A 19,990-nucleotide genomic window follows, 5' to 3' on the forward strand; every position below is an offset into this window, starting at 1 on the left:
TTTGTGCCTAAAACTTTTTGAAAAAGTGAAGACTCCCTTTTTGGAGTCATTCTAGCTGCCTTCAAATTTTGAAGACAAGCTATTTCATTTTTAAAATATATTTTTTCCTACTGAAGAACAAGTCCTTATCAATATATGAATCCACCTAATTGTGCCCTTAATATATGGGTCTGGAGGAAAAAAAGGCCAAAAAAGTAACCAACAGCTTATGGAGACTGAGTATATAAAAAGATTTTCTTTTTAAATAGTCCATCTTCCACCACCTGAGAGCTGACTAGACTGTGTCCACATCATTCCCATAAAGAAACTGAACATCCTCTTAGTGATCTAAAGCACTTGTTTTAACTAGCACTCCTTTATTTATGCAAACTTCCTGCTAGCATGCAGACAACAGGAAAGCATACAATCTGAATGAAAGGTTCAAGCAAAGGGGGAGAAGGTATAAGACAGACAAAAGAATTTTATAAAGAACTAGGGAGAAGAGAGACAAAGACTGGCTGGGCAAAGAAATTCAGAGCTTGGCTCATCTCTGCAGCCTTGTGTCTCCCAAAGCTGAGGAAAGCCTGGATTCTTGGAGTCTATTCCAAGTGTCTTTGTCCTTCTCACATCGATGAACTCACTGGCAAAACATCCATCTCCTCCAGTGCTAGTCCATTTCCTACTGCCACTGGCATTACTACATTAGTTTAAATGGCAAAGGTCTATGCAAGTATGTTTCAACCCAAGAGATCACCCACGCGGGTAGCAGTAAGAAGTAATACCATGCTGTTATGTTTGCACTAGCTTTATTTTAAACTACATATAGAGCATTAGGGTTGCAAACTCACATACACAAAAATTAAGAAAAGCTGCAATTAAGACTTCTTTGTGCAACCTTCATCCACTGCTTTGTGCACTTGCATTAAGATGGTCTGTACTTAAAATCTCACATTCTACGCTCCTGAGATGAGCCTTCTCTAGAAATTAACTGGGAAGAACAAGAGAATGTTTGTTCTACCCTTAATGTGCTACTGGTTTGAAAAGTTAACATACGAAGCATAAGACTGCAAAAAGGCAAAACAAAAGCAGATAATAAAGCCACCAAAAGCTATCCTTGCCACTGAGCTCCTGTATGACAGTAGGCCAGTCCCTTCCCCTACCTTCACAGTTATTTTTTGTATGTTCCTTATTTTACAGTTATCTATTTAGATAATCTGCAATCCAATCTGTACATACTCAGCACATCCAGCAGCAATTAGGTCCTGGGCTTTAAACACATTAATTGCTTTACACTGTGAAACGCAAATGGAGACAGGACAGTATTTTAATAACTTTCCTGCCAGATGAAGGAAATTAATTATTATTAATGGAATACTTAGATGTTATGGTGATAACCAGCAAAAGAAGTCTCAGGAGTAACTTAATAAATCTTCTCCTTGGGAAGGCTTTTGCTAATACAGTTTAAATGAAACTGGAGCTGCACAGAAAACAGTTTGAGTATAAAGCTAAATACTAGACAGCGGTGAAGTAAATGAATACAATGTATCCTAATGCCATGGCCGTACAAAACAAAGAATTATGTGAAGATATGCATTCACAGAGTTAAAATATACAGCTGCAATAACTGCTTAAGCTGAGCCATGAAGACTGTGCAATTCACACCTCACACACAAAAAAGCCCAACCTGAACAGCAAATCAAGAGATGAGGTTGTAAATAGTCTAAGTACAGTTATATCCTTACAGAAGCTAGACAAGTCTACGCAACTTCTAAGAAAAAAAAAGTGTCAAAAGATATTACAGATACATTTTAAACACCTGACTTCCAAACAAAAGAGGAAAAAGACACACAAACAATCCCCTCCCAAATATTTACCTTACTGCAGTAGAGCATCCAAAGCTCATACAGCCTCTCTCGGGATGCCATTCCTTTCCTTCCTCTTCGTCGATACCGGCTACTTTTGTTCAAGATCCTACCATGCTCAGTTCCCAGGTGCTCTTTCCGCAGTTTTTGCTTTGTTATTACAGTTATATCATAACGCGAGAAGTCAAGGATGAAAATACCAGGGTCTCAGTCTCTCCTTTTCGGGTAAACAACGTAGCACAACACAAGCAACTGTAGCCAAGTGTCAAGCATGTCCGTTCTTCGCCAGCACTGCTTCGCTTTTAATCTCTGAAAGTGAAAACAGACCCTTCAGGCCTTTGGTGGAGGAAGGAAAAAACAAATCCGTAGTTACAGCGCACAGACTGCCTCGGGAATTACGCGGGGGCAGGTCGCATTGCTTTCGTCTCTGACATTATCACCCCTCAGATGGAGAAGTCCGGTTTCTAATTTTCGTGGCGCGCTCCCTTTTTCGCAGGCAGTTAGCGCGAGGGGAAGCAGCAGGGCTACGGAGAGAGGACGCCGGAGCCCTGAGGGCGCGGGGAGAGGCGGCGGCCGGTGGTAACGCGGCTTACCTCCCCGCCGGGGGGTGACGGCCGTCCCCCGCACGCCGGGGCTCCGGCCCGCAGTGACAGCCGCCGCCCTACTCCCCCCCACCCCCGGGCTCCACAGCCGGCCCCGGCGCCCGGCGGGCCCAGGCAGCGGCGTCTCCCGCAGATTAGCTGCTGCCCAAGGCAGAGACGCCGGCCGCGGCCCTTCCCGACCCCGCGGGGCGCGGCAGAAGCCCTGCGCTGCCCCGCCGCCCACTCCCGGGCAACAGCAACTGCCCCGCGCCACCACCTCCCGCGCCCTCGGCCTCCCCCAGTTTCCCCCGCGCCACCGCGGCCTCTCCCCGCAGCCTACCCAAGCCAAGGCGGCTGGCGGCTGGGCAACGCCGCGCGGCAGCCGGGCGGTAGAGGGGGCCGGGCCTCGCCACATCGCCCGCCCCGCCCGCATTCCGGTACACGCCCCGGGCCGCCGCCGAGGGGCGAGGAGGCTGCGGGCGCCATCTTGGCTGCGGGCAGGGGCAGCAGCTCACGCGCCGGCCGAGCGCCCGGGGCCGCGATCCATCGCCTGCCCGGAGCCGTGGCGCAACGCCTCGGCTCGGGGGTGCTGGCTGGAGCGGGGGGAGCCCCGCGGGGCGGGCCGGGGCCGCTGCGGCCAGCCCCGGCGGCAGAGCCGCTCCGCAGCCCCCGGCGCCGCACCTGAGGAGCAGCCGGTCCCTGCCAGGCGGCGCGAGGAGACTGCCGTAGGAGGGCCCGCATGCCCAGTGCCTGGGACAGAGCTGCTCGGGCAGCCTCCGCACAGCTTTACAAGCGATAAAGGTTACCAGGCACATACATGTGTTGTACGTATGCTCCAGAGAGGCCTGGCTGAATAGCCTGGGGAGCGTGCGTATAGACATACACACAATCTGCTCCTGCTTCAAAGCATCCCATACCTCGTATGCGGAGGACTAAGAAAACGCTCCTAAAATAAGTTAGTCTTCTAAAGGAGAAATGTGAAAAGACACTCCCCAGCTGACTAGTGTGGCTCTTCCCAAGCATACCAGTAGCACGATGACCGTCCCAAAGCACAGCGCTCCAGCAAAGGACTTTCCTCCTGCTCCTTCAATAACATGATGCTTTCAGCGGGACTCGCAGGACAGTCCCGGGAGAACGGGCTTCCCTCTGTGTCCGTCTGCTCCCTTGGAAAGTGGGGCTGGAAATTAATATTGTGTCAGGCTCTAAAGCAGGGAGAAGGAGATTTAAGGAGACCTGGGCCTTCTCCCCAGTTTGCTAGGAGAACCATAGCCCTGCAACCTCTGGCTGCAGCTCTGGTCCTTCTGCCACTGCGTAGTCTCCTCATCTGGGTAAATCTCGTACAGCTTCATGTGATGAAGCATCCGTTGCCATTTGTTGCACAGTTGATTCCTTTGCAGGGGACTTCCATACTGCTGCAATGGTTTCATGTGAAGTTTGGAAATCATTTGCAATGGAATTGACTGTGCAATATCATTATATTGTCTGATGCATAAAAAATTGTTAGGGGTGGGTAAGTGTCACCAAGAGCCCAGAGACAAGAGTCTGAAATTGGTCCCTGCAACATACCTTTGCATATTTGTCTTGCTTTTAGAAGATCAGTGAGGATTCCCTGGAGAAATTTAAGGGCTAGTCTGTGCTCGGTCTTGTATCATGTGGATCAGCAGTGCGGGAGTGGGAGAAGTATCTTTTACTGCCATATTTAAACATAGTTCCTAGCACGGATGGAGGGACACTGACAAAAATGAGTCTGTAAAATTATTTTTAGTCGTGTGACACGTGCTCTGGTACTTGCTGCTAGCCACAATAGTCTCCTGCCTTGATATTATGACATAATTTTTTCCATCAAGAAAAAAATAAGAGCTCAGAGTCCAGCTCTGTCCCCAGGGCAGGATCTGCTGTGCTTAAACCACCCTGGACCCCTCTGAACAGCCTCCAGGAACAGAAGAGATTCTGCCTCTTCCCCGAGGAACTTATCTCAGGGTTTGAGTTACTGCTAGGAGCTCCTCCCTAACAGCCAACCTGCATCACCTTTGAAGCAGATGCAAACCATTATTATTTGTCCCTTACACAGTAATATGGGAAAAGGAAGCCCTTTGTAGCATGCTTTTTGAGTTACAAATTTTTATCATATCTTCTTACAGCCTTTTCTAGACTAAACAACAGCCTATTTCAAACTTTTCTTATAACTTGCTCCCTTTGAAGAAGTCAGGCCCAAGCAAAGCCATGTACAAACCCCAATCTCCCTTGAGATACTTTCTGCTTTCTTGCATTACTGACTTTTTCAAGGGATAGCAGCTGCTCCCACATACAGAAGCCCTGCAACAGGCTCTAGTAAAACAACAAAAAAAATATTCCAATAGAAATGGGAGACTCCTCCCTTGTTAAGTGCTGCCACCCACGTAATTAGGATGCTCACAGACTATAAAGCAGCCATTTCCACTCTGCTGAAGTTGTAGTGACATAGTTATCCTAGGAGGTCTAGGCAATCACTGCTGCTTCTGTATGTAGTTCTTGCCTTATATAGGTGCTCTGGAGAGAAAGTAAAGCATTTGTGTTTTACAAGAGGACAGTCAGTTCCAGTGGCATACAGGGTGAGCGGTCTCCTGGTCTGACCTTCTAGAGGTTTTCCGAAGTCAAGTAGCTCACTGTAAAGCTGTTAAGGTGGCTTGTAGATCACTTTTACATCACTGGTATAGGGCAAGTTTAGTCTCTCCCTGTTGGTACAGACAGATATTCAGTATTCACTATAAGTTCTTGCTCATGTGTGAATATGAGCAATAATGAGGGAGGTCAGTGGAGAAAGGTAGGCTATAGCTTTGTCCCCATGGGTGTAGTATATTCCTAGATGAATTTATATTTCAGTGTACTTACCTTCATAAAGACTCAGCTAAGGATATGGAAGTCAAAGGATGGAGGAAGATGGAAAAAGAAGCATTACAAGCTATGTATGGGTGCTTTAAAATGTGTGTGTTATGGATTGATCCAGCTGTGAAAGCTGATTATTAGACTTTTCATCACTTTCTCTTCCATAATTATGTACCAATTGTTTCATGGACCTTAAAAAGCCAGGTAGGCAGTGTTTATTTGTATTTCATTGTCCCTTAGCTGATGTCTTGTGGTAACTGCCTGTTTACAACAATGGCTGTTTCTCATACTTTGTTCATTACTTGTAGTTTTGTACTTTATCTCTCTTCAGTAGTTGTATATTAGTAACTCAGTCATCTTCCTATGGCCTGAACTTGTCAGTCAGCGAGTTCAGGTAATAGAGTGGGTGGAGAGAAGGGTGTGGATATGGAAAGATTCAACAAAGGAATGGGCTGCATTGGATTGCAGCTTTGAGTCTGGGGACCTCTGAAGTGGCAGGAAAAAATACACACCTTATAGTAATGCTTTTGTTAGGCTATACTTATTTTCTATAGAAGCAAATGAAAAAGATTAAAATCTGTATCTGACTGTCAGATATTCTCGAACCTGTTGTTTGGCTCTAAGGCTTCTTTCTACTGAGATCATGCCCCAGGCCAGCAAAAATTATGCTGAGCTAGGTCTATGGCAAAGCTTTTATCTGAGGTTTTGCTTGATGTCTTAGGGTGAATGCTTTGTTTACTAACAATGAAGACCTGAAATATGCTTAGAAATGAACCTGCCTCTCAACTCTTCCATCTTCGTTTACAAACAGACCCTTGCACAGAAGTAAGGAGTAATCTTTACATTCTAAGTAAGCAAGTGGCCTTGGCAGCTGCGTGTAAAACTCCCACTATCAAAATACCTTTTGCTGTCAGTAAAGAAATAGGACTTTGTGGATGCTCGTTTCTAGACATTCAAGCCAAATTAACCTGAGATTGTGTTTGGTGTGGCTATTGGAAAAGAGCAAGCTGGCCCTTGCAAGATGCCAAGGCCTCTGATATAGTGTTTTGTTGAGAGTAGCACAGATCAGCTTGCCTTGAGTTTCTCTGGCTATGATTGCACAAAATGAGCGTGCAATTGTTCTATTAGATAAGCCAGCAAATTTAATTAGTGTTTAATCTTCCTTGTGTCACCATATTCACATTGTACCCCAGGTAGTTCAGGGCTTGTTAGTTGTTTGCAAAATTTGGAAATGGGAAAGAATTTGTTTGCCTCTTGACACATAAGCTGGTATCTAAGGATTTTAGTTGCTTTCTTTCAAAGTGTTGGAGACGGCCACAGCTAAAGCTGGGAGGTGATGGTCCAGCTAATAGCATTAAGTCCCTCTGGCCCCTGGCTGCTCTGCTTTCATGTATGCAGGGTTAAACCATTCACCAGACTTAAATTCAGAAAGGAATTTACCCCAGGGTAGCCTGGGTCTATGGTGAGTGTTTTTGTCCTTCTCTGTCCTTTCAGCTTGTTTCTACAGGAGGCCTTCAATATAATGAATGCCCTGCTGTAAAAGGCTCATGCAGTGACTTGATCTCTTCTGCTCCTTTTTTGTAGCATAGGCTCCCTTACCACAGGCCTTAAGTTTGCAGCTGTGAGGAATGTTCTTGTGTAGGGTACATCTTAAGCACTCTTCCAGACCAAATATATAGTATATGTTTATATGCTTTGGTCTGCCTAGGTTCTTACAAGCTCTAACAGACAGTAAAGATTCATGGATGGGTATTCAGGCTTAGAACTGCCCCTCTCCTCTGCTGTCATTTAGGTTAGCTATGCTAGAGCTACCACGTGTAGAGCTGTCTTTGGTTCGCAGATGCTTGAAGACACCAGTTGTTACTGCACAAGACTGCATTGTAAGTGTTCTCTTTCCTCCACCAAACTGACTCTTCACTCAAAGTAAGCCATCCCTTATTGTCCACCATCTTGTTGCCAGTGATCACAAAAGTTACCATACTTGCACTTCAAATCATTCTGCTTTAGTTGAGAAATTGCTTAATGAATTATTTCATTATGTTGCAGTGCTGAGCAGATCTGGATCTGCAGCATGGCTCCTGAAAGCAATCAATCAGTGTGTCAGGAAAAAAAAACCAAACATGGCAGCAACCTAGTTTTAAGGATGTGTAGGTGTAGTAGTCTCTGGTGATCTGTCTGAACTTAATTCCCTCTCAGATGGCAGGGTAAGGTTGTCCTGAGAATGCCTGCTGTAGCAACTTGGGGCCTAACTCCTCTTGGTTTGAGGAAGAATGCAATTGAAGGGAAGTAACTAAAGGGAAATGGGCTTAGGAAAGCTCCAACTGCTGCTAGAGGTGGGATTCTTGCAAAATGTTAGCATTGTGGTCTCCCAGAAGCAGCACAGTGCCTGCTTCTGAGCAGGATGGGAAACCAAGGGTGTGCCCTTTCCTGTGCCCTCATGAATCCTCCAGGGACTCTGCTAACCTAACTCCTGACACAGAAAGGGTATAGAGACCTGAATGATGGCTAGTGTTGTAAAACTTGAAAGCAGAGTTTTAAAGATCCTGCAGTGTTGTGTAAACAGTGTGCTGTTAAAGTATGTGTGAGACTTGTGGGGGCCCACTTGCACACTGAATGTTGTAGACTCTTTAACATAATGGGTCTCTCTTCTGGTTTCTAACCCCAGACCCTAGGGAAGGTTGCTACTTCTCTGTGCTATCGAGGGTCAAGATGAGTTCATGTCTACAAACAGTGTGAGGTCTTGGCTAAACAAGAGCATAGTGTAGGCCCTGAGCTGGAAATAGGAGCAATACAGTCCTGTGCAGAACTCTGGACTTAATGCCAAATGGCAGCAGGGACTATCGGGCACCAGGACTGTTTTTTTCATCATGAAGTGAATAAGCGACTGACAGATTTATTTTGATATCTGTAGCATTAGAAATAGTCATTGACAGAAATAATTCTTATTAATAAAGATGGTAAATACTGTAAATGCTTTGCTCTTTCTAAGTCATGTAGTATCACAGCTGTAGGTTTGGTATGCAGGATCTCCATGATGATACTGTGGCTGTGACTTGCCAGTCTATTCACAAGAGAACTACTTCTGAGAAAGACATTCCTCTTATGGGGCCATTCAAGACACAATGTACACCCTGTAGTAAATTCCAGCATGGAGTTGGTCCCATGGACTCACAGGTGGATTTTTGGGTTGTCATTATCATGAATGAAGAATGTATTTCTTTTTTTTTCCTCTAAGGTCTCAAATAATATTGTTCTTCAAAGATGCTATTTTTAAATGGATCTGGAGCTTGGGTGTAGCAGCTCATCTCCACTGACTTCAGTGGAATTACTCCTACCAGTAAAGCAAGCACAGGCTCTGAAGCCCACTGTAGTCAGTACACTTTCTGACTCTGCTGGGCTTTAAGTCAAAGGCTAAAAGCCTTGCAAGAAAAGGGAGCCTAATCCATGTAGGCTCCGAAACTCCTTAGTCTTAATAAAGTACTAATGGCACTACTCATCGATGTATAGCTTAGGAAAGGGCTGGTTAGGAAATATCCACTGTTGGTTAGAAGGAGCCAACTTTGGCAGTCGTGGCACCCCAGTTGGTGAATTGTCTGTACTTGCCAGGCCTCAGGAGGTACTGCTATCCTCAGAAGTGTGGCTGTTCATAGAAAACCCATCTTCCTTCAAGCACATTACAAGACTGGATGTCTCTGTAGTGAAAGTCATCCTGGAGAGAAGGGAAGTTATCCATGAACTCCAACATCCTGCCTCCAAAGTAATTTCTCTCATAGATCTGTAGCCAGCTGTGCTCCTGGGGCTGCAAAGGCAAACCCAGACATGGATGCACAGGGTGTCAAGTGGCAGTTCTAGGTGGCTACAGTTTGCTAGATGCAATACTGATGCTAGCAACACAACAGTGAATAGCCACTAGTATGGGCAGAAAAGTCAGTTTAACAGGAATAAATCTGACTGGATCCTAATTTAAAGTAGCAGTGCTGTGAGTCCTTTCTGCTCCAGTGAGAGCAAAACTGCAGTTGCTTTGGAAGAGTTGCAGTAGGGCAGGAAGCAGAAGTGGGGTCCAGGCAAGATCACAACACTTCAGCTGTGCACACAGGTAAGAGAGAAGCTCAGTGATATACCTGGATTGCCACAGCAGTCACGTGCCCTCAGTGTTCCTAGATGTTGATGTAATAACTGGATAAGGCTCTGGCTGGGACAAAGGGGAGCTTTTTCTGATCCTATTTTTTGTTGTACAGTCTTAACTGGGCAGGTTTTTTTTGCTTTTCATCTACTAAGTTGATAAACTTTCAAGACTGTCTCTGACTCTTATATCTGGCACAGCAAAGATTTGATGTAGAAAAATACTTTCTGCTCTTGCATCAATGCTCAATACATATTTTGCAGGTGCTCAAGTGCAGTTGTATAGACACAAGAGTACTGCTGCTGTGCAAAGACCAACACCTTAGTTTAAAAAAAACCACAACCAAATCTAACAACACTTTAGTATCTACGTTTGTGGAATCAAACTTTCTGGATGCTCTTGTTCTGAATCTGGAAAGCATGCAGAAATGTGTCCTAATTTTAGGATTTTTTCTACTCCTATACTCATTCTCAGTTTCTCTGCTCCTTCTTTGATGGTTCCCATCAGTCTCCCAAGTCAACTTCCCTTCAGTCCATCTTGTTCCCACCCTCCTCATCTGTGATGTCTTTCCCTCTACAGCTTGAAAGGACACAAGAGTGTCTGCACTAGCTTCCAGCGCTTGGACCCAGAACTTGGCTTAGCTAAGTGAAGCCCAGAACTGCATGTCAGTGAAAAAAAATAGCTGCATTATCCTATGCAGATGGAATGTATCTGGAAACTTGCTGTGATGGTCTATGAAGCTTCTACTGGACAGGGAAACTGTAGATTGTACATAAAGCTTACAACATGGATGAAATTAATTTTTCATGAATGTTGGAGGGATGCACTCATAGCATCAAGGCTATTCCTGGGCCAAATCTCAAATCCTTAGCCTTATGTATGTGTATTGAAATCTTTCATATCTTGGCAACCTCCCCCCACTTAGTAAAACTCTTCCAGGGAATGAGTCTAGGAGGAAAAAACAGATCTATTCTGGTCTGAAGTATTTAGAAAAGAATCTATCATGAGGCAAATATGCCTTCATTTGCAGCTCAAATACATGGTGCTGTCTCTGCAGTGGGATGTGTCAGGTTGCCTCTGTAGTAGTGTAGTCACCAACTTGCCTACTTTGAAAGAAGAGCATTGACTGGGGCATGGGAGATGTGGTTTTGTTCTCAGCTCTATACTAAACTTTCTTGTGTAGATCATGTATAGCCAGAGTGGTTTTAGAAGACTGGTGAAGTTAAGTGCTTTTATATATATAAAATAACAGATAAACACACTATTAAAATTAATATAATAAATTTCCCCCCTCCCAAGCACTAACTAACCATATATTTGGCTGAGAATCCCAATTGACTTATCTACCTCTTTGGGAGTCTAAACCCCATTAGGTGAACTTGATAAGTGTCCCTTCTACTACCCTCCTTCTACATAGATGTCTCTGGGGAAGATGTTACTTGTGCCAGAGCTGTCAAAATGGGGTGTAGTGCTCTGATTCTGATATAGGCAGTAACATACATGGAGACAATATGGAAAACTTACTGCTGTGATGATACAACAAGACCTAATGGAGTCATTGAAGCCCATCCAGTGCTGGTAGTCAGGATATTCTCCCTTTCCCAGGAAGTACTAATGGCCTATGTAGTTGGAGTGTTCACAGATCATCCAGCAGCCAGTTTCCATGTTGATAGTTGCAGCGGTTGAAGTGGGCATGCAGGTCTGGCTGGTCTGTAGTGGCTTCACAGGAGCAGCCCTTAAAGTCTCTGTCTTCAAAGAAAGTGATCTGCAATAAAACAAAAGTAACCCCAGTCACACTGGAAAGTATTTGAAAGCTGGCTTTGTTTTGCCTAGATTGTACAAAACAATCCAAAGACTGCAAAGGTCCACAGGGACATTTCTACCAGGCCCACAGACTAGCAAAGCCCTTATGTCCATTTTCTATAGGATGCATAAACAGTTACTGGTGTCTTCATTTCTCTAGTACTACAAATGACAGGTGGATGTCCCTTTGGGACTCTGGGAAGTGGGAGGCAACTCTCATCGTGATTTCATGCTGGAAATAGCCTGTCAGCAGCTTCATGACAAGTTTTTGGGAGCATTTTGAGAAAGTAAAACCCAAATTGCTCTTTGACTGAAAGCTGTATGGACAACTTCTGTGTATCATACCATCATTCAGCTTTGTGCCAATCTCCTGCACCCAGTCCTGGGCTCCTAGAAATCTTCTGCAACGTAGAATACAGACAAAGGAAGGAATAATTCTCCTACATCTGAATGGTGCTGAAGCTTTCACCTCTCTTAATGATACAGGTACAGAACAAGACTGTTGTGTCTAGCCCGAGTTAATCATTGAGCACTCTAGGTCCGTTGGGCAGCTGTAGCTTAGCAGCAGTAAAATCAAGTTAGAGATACTGAAATTCAATGGCATTGTTTGGTGATATTTATTACATTTGTTTGGAATAGAATACTTTAATCTTATTTTCCTGTACATCTTAAAGTCCAAGAATATATAAACTTTAGGTCTCTTTCAGTAGCTGACAAACTCAAAGGGAAACTAGCCAGACAAAAATAAAAACAAAAGATTTTTATGTGCAAATATTTCAGCATTTGAAAGCTTCCAAATACACTATAGGCTTTCTTTAGGAAACTTATCAAAGAGCTAGATAATAAACCAACCACTCGAGGTTTCCCCTCTGCTAATTTGTTGGTAGACCAACAAACTATGTTTACAAACATACTTGCCTACAAGGAGCTATGCATGTTCTAGGTTGTTTGTCAGTGCTCCATTCACTCAGCTGTTCTTACCTTTGCCATTTTTGCCAGGTTTTGGCTATGAGACCTCGGCATACAGGAGGAGTCAACAGTCCTTTATATAGAATGCACAGTGCTGCATCCACAGGAATAGGATAAAAGATAATTTTTTTGCTCGGTAAAGAGAATTAATGTTTTTGCCCCTCCCTCTCTCCATCATCATTCTCTAAACAAAAGGCAATAGCAGTAGTTTGTGGGGTACCAACTTTATCATTACTGTAAGTAAGCAGAGGATCAGAGTGAAGGGTAGGTCAAGCAATATTTCTGTCATGTTACTGATGGAACACGTGCAAGCAAAGCTGCTGGAAATGCTGCAGCAGAATTGTTTCATGTCACTTTATTGTTAATCTCTCTCTGTTCCCTGATTATATGAGGCAAAGTTTTTTTTAATGCATATGGATTCCCAGTGATGAGAATGTAAAATAGTTTTCACAGTATGATAATAAAAACTGTCCCAATTTTCAAGAACCTTCAGACCAGGTATTGCTGCTTGTTTCCTTTAACAGTAAGAGTATGTGTATGAGAGAGAAAATGATGTAATCAAAAATATGTGGTAATGGACATTTATATCCATCCAGGCTTCACTGATGAAATTCTATATCAACGTAATACAGAGTTCATAGATAAAGAGACTAGAAGTTGAAGGATGGATACCACTTGTTTAAGGCAGAGAAGAGCCTTTTTAAATCTGCATAGAGAAATGTCTCACTTCAGAGATGTACAGATTTTTGGAGCTCAGGTATGAGTCATTGCGGCAAAACGCAACAGCATAGTAAATTCTTCAGCAGAAGAAACTTTTAATTGCAGTTGAACTTAAAAAAATCTTATTTAAAAAGAACATTGTGGTAAATTTTCAGTCTAATCTGATTAATCCCGAAGATGCTCAGGACTATGTTCATTCTGGACCCTTGATAGATATGGTGTAGTGCAGTTCTCAGCCAATTGATACATTGCAGTGGTCTTTAGAAGTCTGGGCAACAGGTGGCCTTGAAGTCAGAGCTGATTTGAATTTATTGGAAGGGCAGGCTGAAGATGATGTACTCCGGGGCTATTTAAGTAAAGTATTTCTGCTGGTGGTCATCTTTGGGTTCTAGCAGGAACTTTTTTTCACAGTTTACGTCTCATTTGAGTAATGGGAGGTAACCCAAGTAAAAGTTCCGTGCTACCAGTGCTAGATCAGGCCTTTTAAGTATTTTCAATTCAGTCGAGTAATTACAAGGCCTAAATACAAACCAATGGTAAAATATCAAGGAAATGTTATCTCTTTGAAATAATAATAAAAAAAAATAATTCAAGACTGTTTTTCAATGGAAAAAAGATAAACAGCACAGTTTTGAGTTATTCTTCTGGAATTTTAAATATTTCTCTATAACTTGGGGTTTTTTTCCAGGGACCATTCCTTTTTTTCCTGCTTGCCTTCCTTTTTTCTCCTTCCACACCCCCTTCGAACTAACCTTCACAAAATCCTATCATCACATGGAGTGCCACATTTTCATATTTCCCGCTCATACTGCGTGGAGCAATAGCAGATCTTTTTGTCTCACCGGCTTCTTGTTCAACCAAAATATTACATGTTTGTGCTTTCTTGCATGTGTCGTTCACTATGAGTCTTGTATGGTGATTTCATGAAGCTACAAAACTTCAGGGGCAAATCTTTAGCTGGCCTGTTTTTACACAGCTCTAGTTGTGCTTCTAATGGGTGTTGTAAATGGTATCGCCCCTGTCAGCCTCTCTCTTGGAGGTGCTTCCTCAGCCAGGAAATTGTAGCCCTTAACACTGAAGGCAGACTGAGGGAAGAGTGTGAATTTAAATCTAGCAGTTGCTTCTGGATACCTCCATGCCTTCTTTGGATCAAAAATAACTTCTCCCTGAAGGTTAATGCTAAGCAAATTGAATTCACTTACAGGAATAACTTCTATGTGCAGGCCTATACTTGCACTTCTTGAAGATCTTTGACAGGGTCAGAAGTGTTACACTTTTTTTTTTGTTGTTGTTCTTTCTGTGATCATGCTTGCTTTGTGGAGCTGGCTTGTCTTTTGGGTTCCATATGGTCCTTCGTAGTTTGATATAGTGGGTGCTGGGCTTGATGATGAAGTTTGGAACTTGAGAGACCAGAGTAGGGGCAGTGATATGTGAATTCCTTATTGTAGCTACAAATGTAGAGCAGCCATCATGGGTAAGACTGGTGGTTCAGCTAGTCAAGTAAATTGGCAGCAACAGCAACCACGAGTAGGCACTGAGGGAAGGGTAGATATGACAAAAATATGCTACTTCATTCAAACTTCAAGACCTCAAGCATTTTTAGCTCAAGAAATTTCCTGAGCAGGAGGCTACTTCTGTCTGCTTAATAATCCTCAGTGGATTTGTCTTCCAAGTACTCATCCAGCTTCCCCTTGAACCCTGTAGACTTTCGCCTCCCAGGACCCTATGCCACAGACGGGCTGTGCACTGCAGGAAGGGCTGTGGGTTGATCTTAAACTCTGGAGCCAAAATATCTTGTTAGCCAAATGTTATCCATGATCTGAGGAATCTGGTTATTTATATCTGTTCCAGCTGCCCTCAACTAGTATGCTGTTATGACAGCTGCTTTTACGTGGAGATTGACTGCTTTTACACCCCAGAAAAACTCAAGTGTAGGGATAATCTGAAAATAGCAATGAGTGTTTATATAGAGAAACATACCCTACATGCCAGCAACTGTAGTGCCTGATATCAACCATAAAACAAGCTACAGGAACCTAGAAGACTTGTTAGTGAAAACTCTGATGCTCTCTGTGAATTCCCAGTGCTCTTCTCTGCTAGCACCCTTGTTCTTAATGTCTACTTAAGATTCTTTGAGCATTTTCAAACAAAGGCAAGTAAAACCTCTCAGTGCTTCTTGAAAACTAGGAATTGCCACTTGAAAACTAGGAATTGCACCCTTCTTGTCTCAGGTGGAGAAATTTGGAGAGGTTTAGCCACCCCCAAACTCTAGGATGCGGCAGAGTCAAGAATCCAGACATCCAAACTATCGCTCTGATCCCTGAATAGTACGTTTCTGTTCATTCTTGCCTTTGACCAAAGGAATGCTGGGATGTAACCTACACATCAGTACTAGCCATATTTCTCAATTGCACTAATGGAACTACATACTTTGTTGGAGTACATAGGCATATGTTAATTGCTGTCTGGGGAGCTGGTCTGTTTTTTCTTTATTTTATTTTTGCTGAAGGCAAATTAAATATTTTGGTTCCCTGTTCTAAGCAGGCAAGTAGATACTGTTCTTGAACTGCTGTGTTATTTTGCAAACCTGGGTTAGCACGCTAACCTAAGCATGCTAACACACATTACTTACACTGTGCCGTTCCTATAAATGCAGAATATTAGGCATTTGTGAACAAGAGGAAACACACTTCTTCACACCTCTGCTTTGAGAGCTGAATTGTTCATGCTCAATTTCTCTCTGGCTGAAGCATGGTGTTCTTATGTACACCAGACATTTGCAGCAGCTGAACAGCCTACTTTGTGCTGTAAAGGACAGGCAGGAGGGCAGAGATAGTGTCCCATGTACAAAAGAAAGGACAGAAGGGCAAAGAGTAGTTCTATTGACCTCTCCAGTGTTGTCAGGGAAAGGCTGGTGAGGATCACTAACAGGCTGTTACTGATGGGTCATGTGAGTGTGAAATAACGGCTAAATGAGGTCTCTGACATTAGCAAGTAGAGATGCGAGTTTTAAGCAGTCTACCTCACAGCTGTAGAAGTTGCTTGGTTTTATTTAAGGACTCCATTATCAGAATGTTTACTAGGCAAAACAAAATTGAAGCCTATCATTTAAAGCCCAGATGAAATGATTTAAAAATAAACATATACTAGATAAGGTTGCAGAGTGTCCTAGTAGTTCTGTGCCATCTGTACTGCTTTCTCTTTCCAAGTCCCCAGCACCTTGCTGAAGAGCAGTAGTATATTTGCCGAACTATGCCTGGAAAAAAATCTAGACTCCACTACCTAAATGAGAAGGGGTATGTTAAGATGTGAGATCCCTTAACTGTGTTTTGTTATATTTTATTATGGCTCTCACTCATTATTGCACAGAATGCCTGCTGGCACAGGATTCAGTGATGATTAGCAGGCATATACATAATTACTTGAATGAAAATTAATGCTGCAATAGACTTTTTCCAGCACAACAAGATGTTGTCCTGTTTCTAATCCACACTGGTATGTTTATTTAATTCCTTTTGCATGCAGAATAGCCTGGCAATTGAGGGATTTGGCTCAATCTGCTGCAGCAGATCAGTGCAGCTCTGAAGTTAGTAGAGGGAGGGCGATTGACACCAGCTAAACATCTAGTTCATGAAGTACAAGTTCACTAAAACATGCTATATAAAGGTGGTGTGATTTAAGGATCGGGAAAAATTATTTCTGGAGGAATCAGCTGGGATAAGACTGGAAAAGCTTTGCTGGACTGGTGGTAGCATGGAGCAGCTTGTTTGCATGAAGAATTTTATGCCAAATACGGTGTTCACCTTGTTCTGAGTTCCTCTGCATCTTTCTGTCCTTCTCCTCCTCAGTACTTCACTGGACATATTAATGGGACTTACTTTTCTGTTCCACAGTATAAGATCATTTAAATAACTGTTACAGGTCCAACTGCATATTGTTAACCCTGGTAAGTATAGAGCTGGAATCTATACCTGGATCAAAACGTAAAACTGAAGAAAACTTAAATGAAAGAATCAGACCTTCCCATTAATAGCTATATCCAGTGAAGTAATGACTGAGGAGCTCTACACTTACCAGGATTAGCAATATGCATTTGGACCTTTAACAGTTATTTAAATTATCATGCACTCTGGAAAAGCTGGATAATTGTGAATATTTTTTAAAGTATTTCCCCTCTCCCCCTAAAATGTGAGAGAAATTGGATTTCCCTCTGGACTGCACAACTTAAATTAGTTTGTAGTACTGAAGGAAGATTCGTTTGAACAAGGATTTTGGAATGCATTCACTGTTTATTTAGCATGGGAGCAGTAACTCAGTGCAAGTTAGCCAGCCTCTGCAAAGAGACAGTTTTGGCATTTACTGCACTCCAGTCAAGGAATCTTATGTATTCCCTGCGTTTCAGTAAGTACTGTCAGCCCCTGAAGTTGGGCATTTCATACAAGATCCAAGAGCCACCTAAAACATTGAGGAAGCAGATCTCATGGAGATGGATGTAGCCTGGGACTGATGGGCAATCATCAGTGAGCTCCAGCATTTGGCCTTAGAGGTCCTCTTTTTCATAGAGCTGAATCTTGTGGGAAGCAGAATGCTGCAGTGGCAAGCACAGCAAAAATGTAGAAAAGAGAAATTTAACTGATTCTGACATTACTGAACAAGACAGACATACAGAAAAAGTCAACTTTCCCAGCTACTATGTGCATTTCTGAGAAACTGTGTTCTATTCTGGAGATGGGATTGCAAAGAGATTCACTCTTTTGAAGCTACTAGAGGATGTTTAATCCCTACCCACATGGAGGAGCTCAGGAGTGCCAGCAAATGGGTATGATCACATGTGGTAGGAAGTAAATGGAGGATGCTTTGATTTGAAGAAATGGGATTTATAAGGACTCTATATTGTGACAATAGGAGAAAATGTATTCAGGTGACTTTGAGATGATCTGTGGCACTTACTCATGACCAGGCATGAATAATGTGGCCTTTTCAGAATTATGCTACTAAAAGACATTTACCATATTACTCCATATGCTCCTATTATACACTGGTGTGCAGGCAATTGCCATGTGGCAAACTGCTGAGCTGTGTGAAGCATGAGGATGTGGAGTGTACCTGCTGCTATGGCTTACACTGTATAGTATATCTTACTAACTAGAGAGGTACTTAGCAAATATGAATTCTTTGTCTGATTTTAACCAACACAGCTTTTATGTTAGGAAAGCCATACCCACCGCAAATCTGATTTAACATGTTCTTGTGTCATTGATCATAACATAGTATGGTTGTGAGCAAGCTGCATACATCAGCCCAGAGCAGAACTTTGTATCAGCTGGCCCTGCTAGACCTTCCCTGGGCAATGTAAAAACATTCTCTACCTAGAAATAGTCACTCAGCTTTCTTTTAGCATCTCTAAGTTATGAACAGGTCCTGGAAATAGCACTGATATTAAACAGATCAGATTATTTCCTTTGTCTCCAGTGAAACTTTGCATTGCCTTACTGAACTTTGCCTGGCTTTCGAGTTACTTGAAGAGACTGTATAACTATATTCTTAAAGGATAAACTATACCCAGTTTCTTAAACTGGGATACACTGACAAGCAGAACTCACTTGTAGGATGACATGGCAAGAGCTGATGGAGTTGTGGAGACTGAACCACTTCTGGAAGTCAGGATAGTCTCTACTTTTTAAAAAGTACTGGTGTCTTGAGTAATTGGGGTTCTCATAAATCATCCAGCTGCCTTTTTCCATCTGGATGGAATTATTGCATGGTTTCACATAGGACCTCAGGTCAAGGTGGTCACTGCTACATTCATAGCAGTGGCCTCAGAAGCTCTTGTCTTCATAAAAAAATGATCTGTAATATAAACATTTGCAAAGACTCACAGTCCATCCCAGTGTCTGTCTCAGAGCAGGGTACTGGCATACTGGGGCTTCCACTTACATTTCCCGTTTTTGGCAGTTTGCTGAGGTGAAAGCTGAGATCTGTGAGCAAACACTGTAGTTGAATTTCTATACCAGAGTCCTAATGCTGCATCTGCAAAAAGTAACACAAAGGGGCCCATTCTAAGCTGTGGGGAGGGAGAGATGTCATGTTGTGTCTTTATTGTAGTTATGGCATTTATTGCATTTACCATGTGGGACTCTTATTTTTCTGGATTTTGGGCTGCATTTGCTAATGCTGCGTGCAAGTGAATTATTGTGTAACTGGAGTGGACTATGCTTTCAGCTGGTATCAACTGTTTCATGTGGTGCACCTGACCCAATGCGGGATGTGTGTATAAGAATGGTTCTTTACAGAACCTCCTTTGCATGAAAGCTATTGAACTCAGAGAACCTGAGCAGTTTCTGGTGTAGGTATGTTCCTCTCCTTCCTCACTCTGCATCGATTACCTCTTGCCTAAGTTTGTCCCATGGTAATCTTTCCTTTTGTGAGAGCAGATGAACTTTGCTTCAGTTTCAATACTTTGTCACCTGCTTTATCCTGGAAACAGGAAAAGTCTCCATCTCACGTGGTGGTGTTAGCTTTTGCCTACTAATCCCTTCTATTGTGTAAAGATTTTAACACAGACATGTTAGGAAGAAATAATGATTAAAAGTTTCAGTCCCTTCCTGGTGTGTGGTTAACTGCTGCATCCCTGAAGACTAAAAAGATTGAAATCAAATGGTTCTTATTAGACATTTATCACTGTATCTGAATTACTGGCTAACACTGTAAATCAGTTTGGGTCAGTTGGCTCTATTTTTTCCCTTTGAAAGTATGTTTTAAAAATTCAACGGGAGCAAGCTGCATTGAACTCAAGTTGCTCTCCATCTGGAACCAGGAAGGATTGTTGTTTAATGCTAAAGCAGAGCGCTTTAACAGTAAAGCATAGCTAGTAGGTTACAGAAAACCGTGTTCCTCCATTTCGGAACGTTTAGTCAGTAATTTTTTTCTTGTTTGGTGCAGGGCTGGAAAAAACCTTGACTTATTCTATTCTGATTGTCATTTTCTTGCACCTAAATCTTAAACTCTTAAACCGCTTTGTGGAATGTGCAAAGCTGGTTATACAAATGTCTTATATCACCAGTAGGCGAGGCTTCAGATCAAAAGAA

At 42.8% G+C, this 19,990-nt stretch overlaps 1 protein-coding gene and 2 pseudogenes across 5 annotated transcripts in view; all 3 read right to left on the reverse strand.

Moving 5' to 3' along the window:
• NBEAL1 (neurobeachin like 1) overlaps window positions 1-2,847 on the reverse strand; it is a 91,393-nt gene extending 88,546 nt beyond the window's left edge. For 4 of the 5 annotated variants that reach the window (XM_068407857.1, XM_068407854.1, XM_068407858.1 and 1 more), the window contains exons 1-2: window positions 2,763-2,847; window positions 1,854-2,150 (exon numbers count right to left, since the gene is read on the reverse strand). In XM_068407857.1, coding sequence (XP_068263958.1) covers window positions 1,854-1,904 — 51 coding nt within the window. In that variant the 5' untranslated portion in view covers window positions 1,905-2,150; window positions 2,763-2,847. Of the gene's footprint in view, window positions 1-1,853; window positions 2,338-2,762 lie in introns of those variants that run through there. The other variant, XM_068407856.1, reaches the window with a different exon arrangement.
• Window positions 2,848-8,831: 5,984 nt separating this feature from the next.
• LOC137667337 (gamma-crystallin B-like) lies at window positions 8,832-12,203 on the reverse strand (annotated as a pseudogene).
• Window positions 12,204-17,214: 5,011 nt separating this feature from the next.
• On the reverse strand, window positions 17,215-19,802 carry LOC137667338 (gamma-crystallin D-like; annotated as a pseudogene).
• Window positions 19,803-19,990: the final 188 nt, after the last annotated feature.

This window comes from Nyctibius grandis, chromosome 9, assembly GCF_013368605.1.
Source record: "Nyctibius grandis isolate bNycGra1 chromosome 9, bNycGra1.pri, whole genome shotgun sequence".
Classification (NCBI taxonomy): domain Eukaryota; kingdom Metazoa; phylum Chordata; class Aves; order Nyctibiiformes; family Nyctibiidae; genus Nyctibius; species Nyctibius grandis.